The 19,158-nt window shown below is 44.0% G+C and overlaps 1 protein-coding gene across 5 annotated transcripts in view; it reads left to right on the top strand.

Annotated features, from left to right (window-relative positions):
• Positions 1-18,952, top strand: part of AOAH (acyloxyacyl hydrolase) — a 180,343-nt gene extending 161,391 nt beyond the window's left edge. For 3 of the 5 annotated variants that reach the window (XM_070511887.1, XM_014840719.3, XM_070511882.1), the window contains 3 exons: positions 1,109-1,205; positions 8,284-8,360; positions 18,573-18,952. In XM_070511887.1, coding sequence (XP_070367988.1) covers positions 1,109-1,205; positions 8,284-8,360; positions 18,573-18,701 — 303 coding nt within the window. In that variant the 3' untranslated portion in view covers positions 18,702-18,952. Of the gene's footprint in view, positions 1-1,108; positions 1,206-1,892; positions 3,120-4,511; positions 4,556-8,283; positions 8,361-18,572 lie in introns of those variants that run through there. The other 2 variants (XM_070511896.1, XM_070511890.1) reach the window with 2 other exon arrangements.
• The last annotated feature ends 206 nt before the right edge of the window (positions 18,953-19,158 follow it).

The raw sequence follows: 19,158 nt of genomic DNA, 5'->3' as shown, positions 1-19,158 counted from the left end.
TCTTTCTTCCTCACATTGGGTCTGTCACCTACATGTGTTTCTCAGTCACTGTCTGTGTGTATGTCTGTCTTTCTTGTATGCACACACGCATGCACGCACACACACCCCTTTTAAAGCTGGTCCTGGGCATCTTTGTAGAGGCAGAGAGAGGTGAGCAAGGTTAGGCTCTGAGTATGACCGGAGCTCTCCCGAGGTAAGTGAGGACCAGGTGCTGCGGAGCCTGCCTCTCTTCGCTGAGGGAACCCCTGATTCACGGGCCTCTTTCACAGATGCTGAATAATCTCTTTGTAAGATTCATTGAATTTTTTTTAAAAAACAAATGTATTTCAATTAAAAACAAAAACTTGGAGAATGTAAAAATGCACAAAGAACAATAACAAAAATCACCCAAAATCCCACCACTCAAAGTTAATATGTAGGTATGCCTTTCCAGTATTACTTTCACAGACAGATATTTTTAGGTTTTTGCCTACATAGTATCCGAATACACATATTGTTCCATGCCTTCCAGTGTTCATAAATTATTCCTCCACATCATAATTTTGTAATCATTTAGAGTATATAGCATGTGAATGTACCATGACTTATTTCCTCCCTTGGTGTTGGACATATAGGTTGTTTCCAATTTTTCCCTGTGATAAATAACATTATGATGAACCTTTGTGTCTTTATATATAGGTGTATGTCTTTGTGTACCATGTCTATTTCCTTAAGACAAATTCCTAGGAAAGTGATTGGGTCAAAGAGTATGCCATGTTTAAGAATTTGATCCACATAGCCAAACTGCTCTCTAGAAAGGTTAAACAAATTGACATTCTCAATCACCTGTCCCATGGCAATATCTATATTGTCATGATTGTTCATCATTTCTTTGCCAATCCCGTGAGGGGGAAGTGATAATTTGCACTGATTTGGTTCCTAATGAATTTTAACGGTTTTGTATGTTCGTTGGCCATTTGTGCATGAGTAGAATTTAATGTGCAGAGCTGCTCTCTGCTGATGGCTCGGAGTGGGGGTGGAGACTATTGATGTCTTTGTTCTGCCTGAATTGTCTCACTAAAGTCAAAGTCTAGGCTTCATGGAATTCTCCCTCTTCCTTTGTATTCAGAGAGCAGAACAACTCTCCAATACACTGAAAAAAATTGCAACCAGGAAGAAATTTACAAACTTCAACCTTTTCTACATGGATTTTGACTTCCAAGGAAGTAAGTTTTGTTTGGTTTAGATGTTGACACAAGACGAAAGCAGCAGCTACAGTTTGGAACCCACCTGGGCAAGGCATTTATAAGTCAGCAGGCAGTAGATTGGGAAGGGCTGCTTCTGCTCATTCTGACACATTAATAGCGCTGAGTGTTAAAAAAAAAAACGAAAGAAAATGTGAGACTCTTTCTGGAAAGGTGGAAGCTTAGCATCATCTCCTTATTTCAACCTCATTTTAGAATCCCTGAAGCAATGGGATCAGTGACCAGTTGGAAACAGCTTTGGGCTGGGAGCCAACAAGTCAATGGAATCCCTAACTTATTCCTGCCAGTTTGATAATGCCCCGCTTACCTATGGGGTAAGGACGAGTGTGGCAGGAATGCAGGGTAAGATAGTGCCTTTCAGTGGGCACTGAGTTACCTAGGGACTCAGTAACAATGCAGATTCCCAGACCCCACATGATGAAACTAATCAGAGTTTCTAAGGGACCTCAGATTTGCCTGTGGCAAAGTGGACAACATATATCCCAGGTTTCTGGAATGAACATTACTGTTTCTTTTCCCGCATTCTGTCCAAACAGTGGGGTCACTGATGAGGGGCAACACGAAAACAAGCATGATTACTGGACTACTGATTTATCCTTTACATCTTGACTCTGAAAAATTATTATTTGTTAACTCTAATCTTTCCAGTCTCATTTTCATTACTAAGCAATTGTTATACAAGAGAAAACCCTCCTGTTGATTGACTGCCAGCTGAGATGATGCTAATGAAAAGCTTCACAATGTATGCAAAGGATGGAAGATTTCTCACCCAGAGTTTATCATCTCTATCTCCCCACCACCAACACCGCACCCCCCAGCCCAAGCATCTGGGATGAAGCAGATGGCCGTCATGAATTATCAAATATTACGTTAGCTGACACGTTTTGCATTGCAGACTCTAGTACTTCAATTCTGAACATCTTTTCAACAAGACTCATCTCCCTAACTAGATTTCCTGCCTAGGTGACACATATTTCTCTCGTGGGGAGAGACATTTTGATAAATAACCTCTCATTAAAATACAGAGTTAAAGATTCATTAATGAATTCCTGGTATAAACAAATGCACCACCAAGTGATTTTTGATCATGATCAACCTTGAATGTAGATAAAGTTATTAAAAATATAATAATGTCTAACATTCACATGGGACCTTTTTAATTTTCCAAAGTAATCTTTAGCTCTGTTATTTATTATCTTTGGGACTGTAGGCAATTCCCTGGACGTGTCTAAACTCTCCTTTCCAGACCTAGAAATGGGGATACCATATCTACATAACAAATCTTTATGATGATTATATGAAATAATGTGTAATCCTCCTAAATGCCCTGCCTGGTACATAGCCGGTACCCAGAAAAGAGTACCATTCCCTCGCATCCTTGCTACTCAATGCACGGTTCAGGATGAACAGCATCCACACCACCTGGAGGCTAGTTATAAATGCAGAACCCCAGGCCCCACTCCTAATTAGGACCTACCTAATCAGAATCAGCATTCTAACATAATTCACAGATGATCCATATGCACCTTCAAATTTAATAAATGGGGCTCTATAATTTTCCAAGAGTAAGAACTTAGTTATCAGATTTTTACTTGGTTCTACTGTGTGCTGTGTGGATCCTGAGAATATAGTTGCCAACAAAACAGAACAGTCCTTGTCTTCATAAAGGATAGAGAGAGAAGCATGCGTGGAATAAATGCAGTAAAAAGCAAAAAAAGTTTGGTTAAACTGAACTGGACCTTCTACATCAACATGGCAGTCAGTTACCTGACTAAGAAACCACCTGAGTATTTCTCCTTGCTTGGCAATTCTCATCAACAGTTTGAGGAATTTCCTGAGGTTTTGTAATTTCTTGACATTTATTAAAAATGCATGTGAAGATCCAGTTTTGGTACAGGGTCCTCTTCGCCTTCTCCTTATGAAGTTAGTGGGTACCCACTAGGGAAGACTTATGGGCACAGTGGGAGGGAGAGTGAAGGCAGAGGAAATGGTACCTGGGATCTGCCTCCATGAACATCTGATGCAGTGTCATGCATTTAACGTCTAGGTGCCACTGTGTACACTTCTGAAAGAGCTGGAATTTTTATCTAGTTTTCAAGAACTATGGTAATGGCTTAACTTATGCCCAAAGTTAGCCGTGAAGGAAATTTCTATCTTGAAATTCTAGGATTTGCCAGAGTAGGCGGATCATCCACTCCCAGTTCCATCCCTATGGATAACCTTCCACACCTGGGCAGCTCATCATCCTGAAATCTGATCTACGTCATGTAGGTGCAATGTGCTCTTAGATAGAACTATGTTCCTATCCCAATTCAAACGCAGAATAGTGGTGTAACCTCAAGTAAATTAAATAACCACTCAGCTTTTGTGCAATGTAGCAAGAACTAAATCATAGGGTTTATGTAAGGATTGAGACAATGCTTGTAATGTAGTAAGGACTCAACTTCCCACCACCACCATCTGAAATCAATGTATGTAAAACATCTTCTACATTCTTCCAGGGTTTATGATAAATGGATAATAAATGTTTATTCTCTTTCAATGTCCAAACCACCTCCTATTGCCAATCATGCCTGTGCATCACTTTGAGTTCCTTAGAGGAAGCTCTGATGGAAATATATCTCATTATCAGGGCAGTTTCCTTCTATCAGAAATAAAAACCCTATGGGTCAACTATTACACCTGCAGTCTTAATAGTCACATAAAAACCTCTCCTTTTATTTCAGTGCTATATTGGAGCTGACTATTGCCTCACAAATATCTTCATTTTTCATATGAGATTTACAATTTTACCCCCTGTGACAGAGCAAATGGCAGTTGAGGGTCCCTGTCCCTTGAGGGTAAGCACAAGACCTCTCTGTTCTCCAGTCTGACAGCCTCAGCCGAGCCCTGAAAGCTGATTGCTCATCTCCAAAGACTCTTTTTTGTCTCTTGCTGACTCATCCTCCAACTGGTTATGAACTAGACAGAAGCAGCACTTTTTCCTCCCTTCAGAAAATGCCAGCTCAAGCAGGTGATGTCTTTTTTCTTCATCTGTACCGCATCTCCCAAACAGAGGAAGGAAAATGCCACTTGGCTGACAGGGCCATTTTCACACTGATAGTTTAAATACACCACCAGCTGCCCTCCACTTCCAAGACAACTCAATCGGAGCAAACCCGGTTCTTAGCTCCCCTGCCATGTACATGTTTGTAAAAATAACCAGTGACTTCATGGTGCTGGCCAGAAAGCAGATTTCGCTTTTTCAATATCTGCTAGTGTTGCTGTTCATCAAGGAGCTACCAAGTGTTCTATGAACCTTCTTCCATGGTTTCTATTGCATCTCTGAAAAGCTGGTCGTCAGCAGAGTTTCTTTGACTTTACAGATAAAGGAAATACAGTATACACCAAGAGATCGTTCATGATCATTCAAGAAGTTTAATTCAGGTCTTCTGAGGAACAAATAAGAATTCATTTCCTGTTTTGAATTATGGTCCCAGGTAGGAAGGAAACTGGCCAACTTACCATGCTACCCCTGCTTGAACGCTCCACTCTAAAATGAGCCAGGGAAGCAATAGAGACCACTGTCCGCTATTGCATTTATTCTAAGAAAGCAAAATTTCACCCTGACATAAACAAACTAAAAAGGGTCACTCCATCTAGCACTAGTCGCAATTTGGTAAAACTTTCAACTCCTGCCTGTGAGTTACTGACTCTCCCTTTAAGTATTATAATACTGATGTCTGCAGATATGCAATGACTAGGAACCCTCGCAGACACAATCATGTGAGAAAATCTTGTTTTCCAGTGTGAATAGATTGATTGTAGCCTTGGTTATTTCTTTTGATACCTATGGGATTATTCTGTGTGACAAGTCAGTTCTTCTGAAGCCTGGACTCCCTTGTAGTGTCCCATCAATTGAGAGAGGGATGGGGGTTGTGGGGCAGGAACTTGTTTCCTGGCAGGGAGGACTACGTCATCACTGCCATCATTTAGAATTGTTGGAGTCCAGTGATAATAAAACGTGGGCCTCAACCACTGCCCCACCCTAGGGTATGCCCCTGATCCCTTGCAAAATGTGATGAGTAAATATCCCTTCTCTTTTCTTTATGCTTTTGTTCCTCAGTTTTCTTTTCGTAACCCCCAGATGACGAGATTGGTCAAGACTCCAGGGGGAGCAGAAGAGAGTGATCATACCCTCTCACTTTGAAAAACATGCCAATGACTGAATTATGTCCATCTGTTCCATGGAGTATCATTTCTATCACCACCTCTCCCTCTCTCTAAGATCCATAGTTTTTAGTTTGGTAGTTAGTAATGCACATAAATTCAAATCAAAATGGAAATAGCCTAGACTAACATTAAGCTTAGGTGCCAAAATTGAATCACAATACAGGAAACTCAGGTATAAGCAAGTCTGACCTTTTCAATATCGGGCTCCTAGTAAACACTTCTCTCAAGAAACACGATCTTGGCTTAAGCTGTGTTTCCTTAATAGGCTCAAACTTGCTTTCCACTGTCAATTTTCCAGATCTCTAGGTCGTTATAATTCTTTCCTGAATTTTCTCTTGGCCAGTGAAGACACAGGTTTAGATTTGGTTTGTCACTCAACCTTCTCTGCCAAAGTGTAGAGTGAAGGTGTAAGAGCTTCCTACCCCTGCTGGGTCAGAGGGGGTGTGGGTGGTCTGCGTCAGGTCCATGGCTTACTGCATATCTCTTTAATACAATCCTTGTGTCTTATTCTTCCAGCTCTTTCTGACTTTCAGCAGGCTCTGCCTGAGGTCTTGACTGGGCTCAATTCCCAAAAGTCTTTTTAGCACTGCCTGGGAATTTCTTAACATCCAATAGAGATTTTCTTTCATTCTTTCTTTTCTCTTTTTAACATTTGTATAGCATAAGGTGAAATGAAACTAAAAATAAAAGGAGAAGCAAGAGAAGGGACGAAAAGTTCATTGAAAACTTCGGTGAAGTAAAGGAACATAAGTAGAATGGAAGTGATGTCGCCTCTGAAGTCACGGAGGGGACTGGGAGGCTGATGTCTTACCTGTGCTGGACCTCTTCCCATCATGGTTGTTTTTTGTGCCAGAGAGCCTGTGGGACTGCAAGGTAGAGATGAGGCAAACACTACAAAAGAACACAGAGCATTGAGGGGCCTCAGTGGGGGTGACGTTGGCTCTGCATTAAAGAAACCCTTCCAAATGCCTGGTGCTCCATTAACGGTAACTTGGATGTTCGGATTGGAGGGGGCTCAGATAGAGAATCAGCATAAGGTTAGAAAGTAGAAAAGCAGGACCTCCAAAAAAAGAGTGGAGAACTGGCCCGTCCTCTCCCTGGCAAGGAGGAGAATGAGGAGCCTGAACCAAACATGGGTGAATGCACAGCAGCTGACCCAGGACTAGCAGGGATGGGCTGGAACAGCATCACACACCCAAGAAGGGCAGTCTGGGACCCACAGGAGCTTCAAAGTGTCAGGTCCAGAGGGAAAGGCGGAGCAGCCAGAATTGAACCTGAAGCAGATAATCTGATTCCAAGCTCATGCCTGAAAAAACAGTCACAACACCCAGGCAAACTGAAGATGAGCCAGGCAAGCTTCCCCGAGGTTCTGCCTGTTACAGGGTACCTGTGGCCAAGGACAGAAAAGAAACTGCTGAAGTCTGCAAGCTGGTTCAGCAGCACAAATAAGCCTTCTTAAGAGTTAGCATGGTTTAAGCATCTTTGCAGCTGTGAGCTTCCTATCAGAAAAGCAGATACACTCCATTCCTTCAGAGGGACACATCATTTACCAGCAGCAATTTCTCCCTTAGGCCTGAGTGTGGAGGACACAGTGGTCAATGTCCTCAGTTTGAGTTTCACGAGAAATGCAAAGGCCACGATCCAGGAGCTACTTCTTCTAACATACTCCAATAAAACCCAGACACAAAATATAAAAGAGTGGCTCAATGGTGGCCATTCTGCCAGGGAGAAGCCAACAGGAATTGGTGATCCTGTGTGTAGGACTCCAAACCACCCGCGGGAATTTCCTGAGCTCCAAGAAGGGCAGCAGCCCCTCTGGGGACAGGGATCGGGTAGCAAGTGGGGATGGCATGCTGTGATATTAGAACTAATTACAAAAGCAGCATATTATTGATTCAGCTCTGGGAAAACCAGCTTCTCTTGTGCAATCAAAGCCCACAATAGAATTTCTATTTCTTCCCTTGGGGCGAGAGGGGGGAAGGCAAAGAGGGCACAGAATCCTCCCCTTGAGTTTTTTGTGGGGTGAAGATGCGAGAATCTTAGCTGTGCCTGCACCCTTCTCTGGACACCAAAAAGTGAAGGCGTGGGCTACACTGGGAGCAGCAGGTTTCAGACTTTTCCCTCTGGAGGCTGTCTAGGGATCTGAAATTTCCTTGAGGGGTTCTTCTTGACTATATGATATTACAATGTAGAGTTAAATTGTGCTGTTGCCTTGGAGCCACTGACATTCTTGGTCTCTTCCCCCTGGTGAAGGACGGTTTTATTGCTTTTCCTCACTTTGGGGCTCATAATATTTTCTCTGAAGCCATGCTCACTCTAAATGTGATGTTGTGATAATTTTACGTAATTACATTTCTCGCAAACTGTATGATTTTTAATGGTAATTGCTTGACATATGCAGGCAGTGTCTGGAAATGGCAGCCCATGAAAGGAGATGTTAACAAATGTTTAATTTTCCCACTGCTCCTGCCATACTGTCCTACTGGCCACTGAGAAGTGAGATGGACTTAAATCAGTGTTGAATATTTTAGAGCTCACCTTTCCTACCATCCTCTTTGCTACACAAACCACATTCATCCAACACTGTCACATATTTTCGTCCTGAGTGAGAAAAAAAAAAAAAATCGCACAACGGGAATATCACTTCCACTCATGAAGCCCCCAGCCCGAGGTCACAGCTCAGAGGCAGCGGTGTCTGGGTAAGCGTCAGCCCAAGAGGGCAGTGGGCAGCCCTGACAGCATTTTTCACACGGTCCTTGCTCTTGGACAGTGAACGGTGCTTGTGGAAGCATGTCTCTAACCCTGTGGTTGTGTGTGTGCCCTGCAGTCATCAAGGAGTGGCAGAAGAGAGGCGGGCAGCCCTGGCAGCTCATTGAACCCGTGGATGGATTCCACCCCAACGAGGTAAGTGCAGTCATACGGTGGCTGCTGAAAGCTGTTAGGTCATTTTTTTAATATAATGATACATCCATGTGCTTACTTTTATCCTGTTTTATTCCAGAAATAATTTGAGGTAACATACCCACATGTGTAAGAGAGGAGATTCAATAAAAATAAAGTGCAAATCAGAGTAAAAGGAAAATAAGGTAGACATGATACCTGGCTTCCTGACCTAATGTCTACAATTCATAAAATGTGTGCAACGAGGTCCTGAGAAACTGCTGGTGAGAGCCTGCAGAATCAGCTCTGTGCTTCCTAGGTACTGAGGCAAGAGGGGCATAAGTTGTGGCCTCCATAAGATAAAAAATAAATCAAATATTTAAACAAAAGAAACACAAAAATTCCTGGAAGTGAGAACTGTGAGAAATTTCTTCTATGGATCTTTCTAGAAAGTATGCTATATGAGAGGAGAACAGTGTCCTTAGAAATATGCCGCAGTAAGAGCTGTTTCTTGTGTGGAATCCCAAGGTACGATTCTGGAAAGCAGCTCTACTCTGGCCTCTTCACAAAGCAAAGGGAGTTGGAGGGTGGACTCCGTCCCCTCCCGCCCTCCTATCCATTATCCTGACTTCAACCAGGGAAGCTCCACTTTTATCTCTTATACGTACTGGACTTGCTCATGATATTTCTTTATAAAAAAATAAATAAAAGAAGAAGTGGGGAGTAATTCTGCAACTTTTAAAATTTTGAAAGCAGGTCCTCTGCAGGAGGGATGGGCCATTTACCCTTAGGCAATCCTCCACAGCTGTAATCTTTCTGACCCAGCCTTTGGTAAGTCTGATGCAGCAGTGACAAGGGTCCAGATTTGAGGAGCGCTCCTGGTGTGCTCTCCTGGTGGCCTTGATCTCGGTGGTCAGCCGGGCCACAGGGAGTGCTGGTCATTCCCCTCAGGATCCTGAATGGAACAGCAGCCCACTTTCCCTCAAGCTCTAGGATGAGTGAGTACCCATGGACAGTGCTAAGAATTGTCTGAAAGGAAAACAAAAAGAACGGGGGCCGGCCTCATGGCCTAGTAGTTGAGTTCAGCATGCTCCACTTCAGTGACCCAGGTTCGCAGGTTCAGATCTTGGGTGCAGACCTACACCATTCTTCAGCCATGCTATGGTGATGACCCACATATAAAGTGGAGGAAGGTTGACACAGATGTTAGCTCAGGGCTAATCTTTCTCAGCAAAAAAAAACAAAGTAAAAAAAAAAAAGGGTACCACTCCATCAACAGATGAGCAAAGAGTGGAGTCCCACAAGTGCTGGGTAAATTTTAAAGTGAGTATTAAATGCCCATCTCACTGTTGTAAATAACCAAAAAAATAAATCTAAGTAATGCACCTCAGAATATCTCACTTTCCTGTGTATCATTTGGATGAGTTGATCCAAGAGAAGTATTGCTTAGAATCTGGTTAAATATTAAAGCCTGGCCCCCCAAAAATGATGTCTGTGGTTTTAGAATAGTTAATGTGGAGACCTACTGTCTGGCAATGATTACGTAAGTAGTTCTTGTCATTCTTTTTACGTAAGAGAATTTTACCCTTCTGGTTCTATAGAGAGTGGGGATATGAAGAGATTGTCAGACCGGGAGTAATTAGAAACAAACTAAAAGGAAGAGGTTCAATGACAGCTAAGTTTTATCCCTGAGGACATATTTCTCTGGTCTATCAAAAGACTATCCTGTCCCTGACTCTTAAAATAACATTTTGATTCAAGGTCTGTCAAACTGGGCTCTATCTTGCACTCAGCTTTGCCCAAAACTGATTATTGAGAACAGAATCAAAAGCTGGATGGAAATCGGTATGTGCCATAATCTTATGTCATTCCTGAGAGATTTGTTCACATGATGGTAGTGGGTGATAGAGTGGGCAACAGTGTGGATCCACTCCTAAAGTGGGTGACCATGACTAAAGCCTGTTTATCACGGATATAGAGCTGAACATCCAGATAGCAACCTGCCACCCAAAAATGTTTATTGAGTGCCTACCTCGTATCAAACACAGTGAGAATTCAAGAGTGAACAACAAACCTCCCCTGCCATTTAAAGAGATTATAGTATAGAGTGGGAGAATGACATGTAAACAGATAATTAAATATAAAGTGGCAAATGCTTCCAATTGTGCAACACAGACGCTATGGGAGCATTATGAGGGATGGGGTGGGAGAGAGGGGTATTAGAAAAGGTTTTCAGAGAATGTAACTCAGAACTAAGACCATGAATTAGTCAAGCAAAGGGAAGAAAGGAGGGGTTGCAGAAAGTGTTTTGAGCACAGGAAACTGCATGAGCAAAGACCTGAATACAAAAAGGAAGCATGGCACATGGGAGAAAATAAAAGTGCTTCCATATGGCTGGGACATAGAGTATGAGAGAGAAGCTGAGAGAGAGGAATCAAGAGAAGTATTCAGGGACCAGATCCCATGAGGTCTGCACAGGGCTTGAACTTGACATTTTTCCTGTGGCAAATGAGGAGTCATTGAAGGTTTTTAAGCAAGAAAGAAAAATATCCAGACTTGTGTTCTGAAAAGATCCCTGTGGTAGCAGCATGGAGAATGGTTTGGTGGAGGCCAGTCCAGAGAGACGGAGACCTGTTTGGAGGATGCTTCCGTGTGTGACAGGGTAATGGCCTGGACAAAGGTAGTAACAGTGAGGAGAAAGAGAAAGGTTTGCTTTGGAGAGATTCAAACAGCTGAATCACCAGAACGTGGTCATTTATTGAATGTGAGAGTGAAAGAGAAAGAGATGCTAAGCATTACACGTCTTTTATGACTTGGGATATTGGATAGATAATTCCATTGCCCACTGAGGTAAAGAACACAGGGGACCGGGTGGAGTTTCAAGAGAAGCTTGACACAAGTTAGATTTAAGGAACCTACAAGATGTCCAAATGGGGGTGTCCTTTTGGCAGATAATATACAAGCTTAGAGCTCAAGAAGGGATCTGGGCTGGAGATACAGACGTGAGCACCATTAGGAAAGAGTTGTGACTTGAAACCTTTAAGAGGAGCCTCTGGAAGTCCCGGCACACTCCCCTCCAGATGATGTGCCTTACAGCACAGGCAGTGTTAATGGATCCTTCTAGACCATGGGATAGCTATGGGAGTCCACATCTTTTCCATCTTGAAAGAGCCAGATGGGCAAAGTTGGTTCTTAGGACCCCATCCTTATGGAGCAGACATAATACCAACCAAAGGAGCAGACTCAGATCTTTCTCGAGTGCCCCCCTTACATCTGAGCAAAAACAGCTGGCACTGGCCCCTCACTACCAAGGGGGGAGCAGGCTTTATGTTAGTGACCTATTTCTTCCTAAAACCCCTCTAGAGAAGCAGGAGGAGTATCTAACCACTATTGATTCAACTGTTCCAATTTTCTTAGGGAGATAAGTTTAATAGGTAAAAACATGGATTATGCAGAACAGTTCAAATTTATGATTGATACATGATAATTTTGAGCCAAATTATATTCACCATCTCAACTCTTTGTTATATTTTAATGGAAAATAAACAAGCATAGAAAAACTCCCAGAATGACAGCTGCTTTACCTTTTCATCACACTCTCAAAATGTAGAACCAAAATTTAAGAAATATCTTCTTTGACATAAAAAGGGAAGTAGAAGGTTGTAATGCCTAACTTGCTGATTGACTGGATTTGTGGGTAGGAGGGAGATGACTCACAGGGTTGGGCAACTGGATAAAGAGAAGTGAAAAATACCAAGTCAGGGAACTCAGAAAAAGGGGCAGACTTGAACAATCTGAATTTGGGGTGCCTGCACAATATCCATATGCAACTCTCCAAATGGCCATTAGATCAAACTAATTAGTTCTGATCTCAGGAGAGGGATCTGGCCTGGAGACACAGGTTTGGGAATCACCACTGAGGTGATTCTCACCACTGAGGTGATACCTCTGCCTCTGCTGTACGGCACGTCATCTGGAGGGGAGTGTGCCGGGACTTCCAGAGCCTCCTCTTAAAGGCTTCAGGTCACAACTCTATCCTGGTGGTGCTCACGTATGTATCTCCAGCCCAGATCCCTTCTTGAGCTCTAGGCTTGTATATTATCTGCCGAAAGGACATCCCCATTTGGACATCCTCTAGGCTCCTTAAATCCAACTTGTGTCAAGCTCCTCCTCAAACTTCACCCCATCCCCTGTGTTCTTTAACTCAGTGGGCAATGGAATCATCTATCCAATATCCCAAGTCACTAAGTCTAGTTGACAGCTGGAGACATTTGCAGGGATGAGATTGGCCCAAGAAGTCAAATTGTGAAGGAAAATAAATATCAAAGAGGATTAAGACTGAAAATGTGCTTTATCTATTGTTGCATACCAAATTACTTACAACAACACACATTTCTTCTCTCACAATTTTTGTGGGCCAGGAATCCAGGCACAGCTTAGCTGGGTCTTCTGCTCCGCTGTCTCTCCCAAGTTGCAATCAATGTGTCTGCCAGGGCTGGATCTAATTGAAGGCTTGACTGGGGAAGAATCTGCCTCCATGCTCACATTTTTGTTGACAGAATTTAGTTCCTTGAGGCCTGTTGAACTGAGGGTCTCAGTTCCTAGCTAGTTGTTAGTAAGGAGTTACCCTTGGTTCCTTGCCATGTGGACCCCTCCAATATGGCAGCTTGCTTCATCAATGAGTGCAAGTCAAAAAGGGAACAGAGTCTGCCAGCAAGACAGAAGTCACGACTGTATGTAACCTAATCACAGAGTAACATCCCACCACCTTTGCCATATTCTAGAAGTTCAAAGCAAGTGATAGGTCCCACCACACTCAAAGGAGAGGGATTACACAGATGTGACTACCACAAGGTGGGAACCATTCCCCATCACAGAAGGGTCCTCTGGAAAGAAGACCTCGGAGATCATTAGATTCCTCTAGTGAGAGCAGGTGTAGCAGAGAGTTGGGAATAGCAGTCAAACTGCTGGCAAAATGCAAAGAAAGTTTGGCTTAGAAAGAAATGATATTGCAAAGACCCAAGACCAGATTTGTGGCCTATGGAAGCTGCAGCAATTCTACCTGTTCAAATGCCCACTTTTTAAAATCTTTGCAAAGTTAGGCATCTGAAGAGGCACTTAAAAGATCTCTGAGCCTAAAAATTGGACAGTAGTAAACAGAAAATGTTGAAAGAGCCACAGGCATACAGCAAGTCCAGTTTCCTTGGCTACTCCAAGACCACCGAGCTAAACATGCCTGACGCCTCCTGTCTTAGCAGCTTTGCCCAACAAAGCTCTGCAAAACAACCTCCTCTCCTCTCCTAGTGCCCATAACAATTCAAGCCATCCTCCTAAACTCTTCCTGCAGGCAGTAAGTTTTCCACGATGTCAATCCCCATCCCCTCTCTTGAGCCCTGCACCCTGTACAGTGCTGGAGGGAGACATAAGAGATGTAATCAATGGATTGGTTTTAAATAAGTTAATAGCCTCCAGCTCTTTATTTGTCTCAATATGTAAGCTCCTTGGACCCCAAGGTCTTGGGCACACTTGTGAACTTCCTCAAAAAAGGGAGCTCTCTGGCAGTGGAGACAGTGTAGAGGGAGGGCCTCTGGGCCAGGGAGCCCTCAGACAACAGTCACTTCAGGCTGGCCCTGCCCGCGCATCAGGGACCATGTCTGTTCAGTTTGCTTTATACACCAACTAGAAACAGTGGTTTTGGTGATGACGCTGAGTCAACACAGAGGAGCTGGAGCTGGGAATTGACATTTTTCCTTAAATGTGGGTGCTTAAATCCATCTTACAACGTTATCGTGTTGTCGGTTTACATGTTTAAAATTAATTGGGACCCAAAGTAACCAAGTCCAATAGACAGCGTTTCTGGGCAGATTCAGAGGCCACAGAGCCTTCCCGTGGTAAGGGCTTCCCTGCCAGCGTTTACAACACCCTTGCCAAGAGAGCCCGGAAGTGCTCTCCCTGCAGGAACGTAAATCTAAAGAGGATTCTTCACTTTGGTCTCATAGAGCCTCAGAGTTAAATTTAGCAAGGGTTCAACTGAGAAGGTATCAAGCCATGGTTAAGCTTTTGGCAAAATCTATATAATCTTGCTCCAAATTGCATTTATTCCTTAAAAATATTACAAAAAGGTAGTTACTATTTAGGTTTGATTTTATGTTGTCTTATTAAAGAGTTCTATTTTGTAGCAAAATACATACAATTAACTTGCAAAGTGGGTTTGTGGAGGAATCCCAGATTATGTCCAGCTGTGACCACTACTGAGCTTCTGCTGTGTCCAGGTGTGTCTCATGAACTTGTGGGTGGACATGACAGAGTGTATTTGTTTGGAGGACCAGGGAGTCCCCTGGAGAACTCATCATAAGTACAAATATGATTAAGCAAAGAAATATGGCTCAATTTAAAAATTGTTATCAGAAAGGAGAGAAATTTTAAAAGCCATATGGTGGCTGTCACCGATCAAGAAACCCCACGAGGTCTCCGTGGACTCATGCCTGAATCCTGGGGAGATCAGGGGCTGAAAGTACAAACTGAAAGAGCTTTTCACCAAAAACTTGTAGAAGACAATGGGTGTTAAGTTACCCTGATTTTTCACCCTTCTAAGAGAATTTGAAAGAGAAGCAAGAGGAGCCTTCACAGCTGACCAGTGACCACCATGTGGTTTTGGCACTGTGAGGGCTTCCAAGCAGCAGCAGCAGGCAGACAGGTGGGTTGCAAGGTCCCACAGAAGCCCTGGGCCTGCAGGGCTGCCTGTAGAAAAGCACCAGTGCCCATTAGACATGGACTCACCCGAAGGAAGGGCCACACCCACTAGAACTGGCAGTGGTGTCTGGACAAAAGCAGCACCATCCACATGGCAGCTATGTGGACTCTTTGCAGCTGGGGCCCTGCAAGAGCATCAGGCAGCTGAGCCAACTACCAGGAAGAGACACGGAAGGGTCTAACTCTGTTAACCAGAAAATCCCACTTCACCAGAACCCCCCGATTGCTGGCATTCTGCTGCACCTGATTTCATTCCATGTATGCGTTCAGTGGGGTTAGTGAGTGAGGCAGCCTATGAATCCCTCCTGTGCTGTAGATGTGTGCACTGCCAGGAGGAAGCTGTCTCGGTCCCCCGTCCTGAGGACAAATGCTGGGGAGCTGTGTGGCAAAATTTTCCATTGGTGAAATAAATGAGCTTGCATCCATCTGATGGAATAGCGTGCATGGAATAGAAACAATGATGTAGATCTACCTTTAGTGACACAGCGATATGTTTGTAATATAGAGCAAAGTAAATAAAAGCAGATTACAGATTGTGGGGGCAATTACTCAACTGTATGCATTTGTCAAGACTCATGGAACTGTTTACCAAAAAGTGTTAATTTTGCTGTATGTAAATTGTACTTCATAAAGAGCAGGTTATAAAATGATATTTACAGAGGGATCCAATTCGTGTGTGTGTGTGTGTCCATGTGCATCAGAAGGGCTCTACTCCCAATGTTAACAGCAGCTGTCTATTATATTTACACATGACTTTTATTCTGTTTTTCTCTTTTTAATTGTCTTTTTAAATTTTTCTCAAACGAATAGATATTGCTTTAATATTTTAAACTATGAATAGGGAAGCACAAAAGAATACTCAGTTCAAGGAACAGCTAACTTGGAGTAGTGAGGGTGAAGGATGGCTGTGCGTCGCCCTGCACAGTGTGCATGGGAGTTACAAGAGGAGGGGGGTTATAAGAGAAGCCCCGTAGAGCTCAGGAAACATTCGTCAAATGAATGAATGATTCTAGTGAGTCATTTTACCACAAGTCTCTAGATTAGTAATAACAATGCCACTCTCATTTTAGACCCGCTATCTTAGCAATGCACACTCATAAATATTTTAATCTCCATTAGAGTGATAGCCAACTAATTGCTTTCAAAGCAAACAGCTACCACATGCTCAGATCTGAGCTCTTGCATGTTAACTTTCCTCTTCTTACCCTCACCCCATCTCCTCCCTTAGTAACTTAGATTGGGAAATAAATGACCACAAATGCCTTGGTACCAGATAATTGTTAGGAAGACAGCTTAGGTTATCAAGTTGAAAGGCAGAAAACAAAAAAGGAGAATCAGTAATTTTCCACAGACCTGGCAGCAGCCTCTTTTGTTAAGAAATAGCAGGAAAAACAGCCCCCAGACCAGCCCCCTGTCTTTGAAGACACTGATTGCTCAGTGTGTGAGAGATCATCAGATCCGTCCCGAAAACCTGCCGCTTGACAGTCAGCCTCTGTGTGCGTGTGTGTGGGTGTATGCATATGCGTGTGTGTGTGTGTGTGTGTGTCTATGATGTGGGGGCAGGGAGTGTATATGGTATGTGCAGTATGATATGATACGTGTGTAGTGCTGTGTTGTCAGGGCATGAGGGCATGAGGTGTGTGTATGTGGTATATGTGTGTGTCGCGGGGCAGGTGGGCTATGTGTGGAGTGTGTGTGTGTGATGTATGTGCTGTGTGTGGAGTGTGTGTGGTGGGGGCAGGTGGGGTGTGTGTGTGTTAGACATCACATGGAGAGCATTAAGATTACATTGTTGGATGGGTAGAATTGTGGGTCCACCTCAGAAGGCTCAGGAACATATTAAAATGCTGGGAATATTTCATGTAGTGTCTCAACCAGTTTTAGTTTCTTTTAAGAACTGCTAAAATCTCACACACGATTTAGACCCTGAAGGTCCTTTAGATCATTTACTCTAGTCCGCTCACTTTGCAAATGAGAGAACTGCAGACAGCGGAAGAGGGCTGCCCAACATCACCCATGGAGCTGGTGGCACTGCCTATTGGAATGGTGAGCAGGACTGCCCTTTGGTGACCACGTCCCCGTGCCTCTGAGTAAAGTCGGGGACATCCTGAGCATCCGCCCTGAACAGCATGTTCCCCTCTGAGGACTTCAGCAATCACATTTATTGTTCAGCGTTAGAAAACCCTGTGGAGATGTAGCCATCTGGGGCCTGAAGGCCTGGCCAGGCCCCATTTGCTAAATGAGGGCATTATCTGCAGAGGAAAACTCCTCATCAAAGGCATATTAACAACAAGCCAGAGGACTGGACAACCAAGAATGGATCCTGCTAACATTGTGGGTAAAGGGAACCCAGAACAATGCAACCAGAGCATGGGCTTTAGGCTGGGAAAGCCAGAGACAGGTCTGTTGTGCACTAAGCCAGTGATTACTCACCCTGGCATTCCAGCCACACTCTCCACACTCACAGCCTCCTTCAGGATCCCACCTCTACCAGGTGACCTGTCCAGACTCCTCTCTCAGGCACCTGTCATTCCCCACAGTGCCATTCTCTTCCACACCTCTGTGCCTTTGCACATGCTGTGTCCTCCACCATGTGCACTGTTTCCCACTTGATCCGTCTGGTGAACTCCTCCTTGAAAATCCAGCTCAGCCATCACCCTCTTCAGAGAGGACCTGTCCCTTCGCCCCACCCAGCAGAGTTGGCTCACTTTCCCCTTCCAGCCTCTCGCAGCCCTCATTATAGGTTTGGTGTTGTCAGTTTGGGTGTCTGCTTCCCTCTCTAGACTAGACTGAGGGTTCCTTACTCACCTCTTCATCTCCAAAACCAAAACTTTAGGCCTGTAGTAAACGTTAGCTGTCCACAGATAAGTGAGTGACTGGCTTTCTGAGAAAGTGTATTTGTTATCTATTACTAAATAACAATTACCGTAAATGTAGCAGCTTAAAACAATACACATTTATTATCTCACAGTTTCTGTGGGTCAAGAGTCCTGGCACAGTTTAACTGGGTCCTCTGCTTAGGGTCTCGCAAGGCTGAAATCCAGATGTGTCATCCGGGCCATGTTCTTATCTGGAGACTCAGCTGGGGAAGAATTGCTTTCTAATTCACTTGGGTTGTTGAATTCATTCCCTTGTGGCTGTAGGTCTGAGGACCCAGCTTCTTGCTGGGTGTCAGCTGGAGGCCACCCTCAGGCCCTTGCCATGTGGGCTTCCAGCAAGTCCTCCTACTTCATCAATCCAACAAGGAGAGTTTCTAGAGTGAGACTACTAGCAAAGCAGAGTCTTACATAATGTTACATAATCACTCAAGTGACGTCCCTCCCACGTCAAGGGAAGGGAGTTATACAGAGACACCAGGGTATGAATCATGGGGGCCCATCCTAGAGTGTGTCCACCACACAAAGAATAGAGTAAACCTTGCTGGTAGATTCTTTACTCTGTGATAATTTCCCTTTCACTCCTCCTCTGGGTCCTCTCTTGCAGGTGGCTTCGCTGCTGTTGGCAGATGTCTTCTGGAAGAAGGTGCAGCTCCAGTGGCCCCAGGTTCTGGGAAAAGAGAATCCATTCAACTCTCAGATTGAAAAGGTGTTTGGAGAACAAGGCGGGCACTGAGTCCCTCAGGGACGTGCACTCCTGGGAGCACAGGGAGGCGGAAAGTTGGGTAAACTCACTCAACAAATAGTTACAGGTTGCCATGTCACAGCCTCTTAGGACCTCTTCGGCAGCATCTTTGCAAAGTGGTTTTCTCTCATTTTAGAGTGTATCTGAGTGTGATTCTGTGTGCTCCTGGGGTCAGTTCCTCCCCAATTGTCCCTCAAATAACCTTTAATAAAGTGCTTTGGGTGCCATTCCAAGCAAGAGAATATCTGTGCCTTTTAATGGTTAATTGTTCTAAAAACAAGAAATTCAGGGGTGTTTGGCAACTCACCCAGGGTCTTGGTGAGCCGGGGGACTGGTACCCCTGTTGTTGACTTCCTTAAGATGGCCGCCAAGCTGAGGCTTCTCCTGAGAAGGCTGCTGGCTGGCTGCCGAGTCTCACACACCAGAACACAAAACCATAAACACAAAA

Source organism: Equus asinus, chromosome 1 (genome assembly GCF_041296235.1).
Source record: "Equus asinus isolate D_3611 breed Donkey chromosome 1, EquAss-T2T_v2, whole genome shotgun sequence".
In the NCBI taxonomy this organism is placed as follows: domain Eukaryota; kingdom Metazoa; phylum Chordata; class Mammalia; order Perissodactyla; family Equidae; genus Equus; species Equus asinus.
This window is presented reverse-complemented; position numbering and strand designations above follow the sequence as displayed.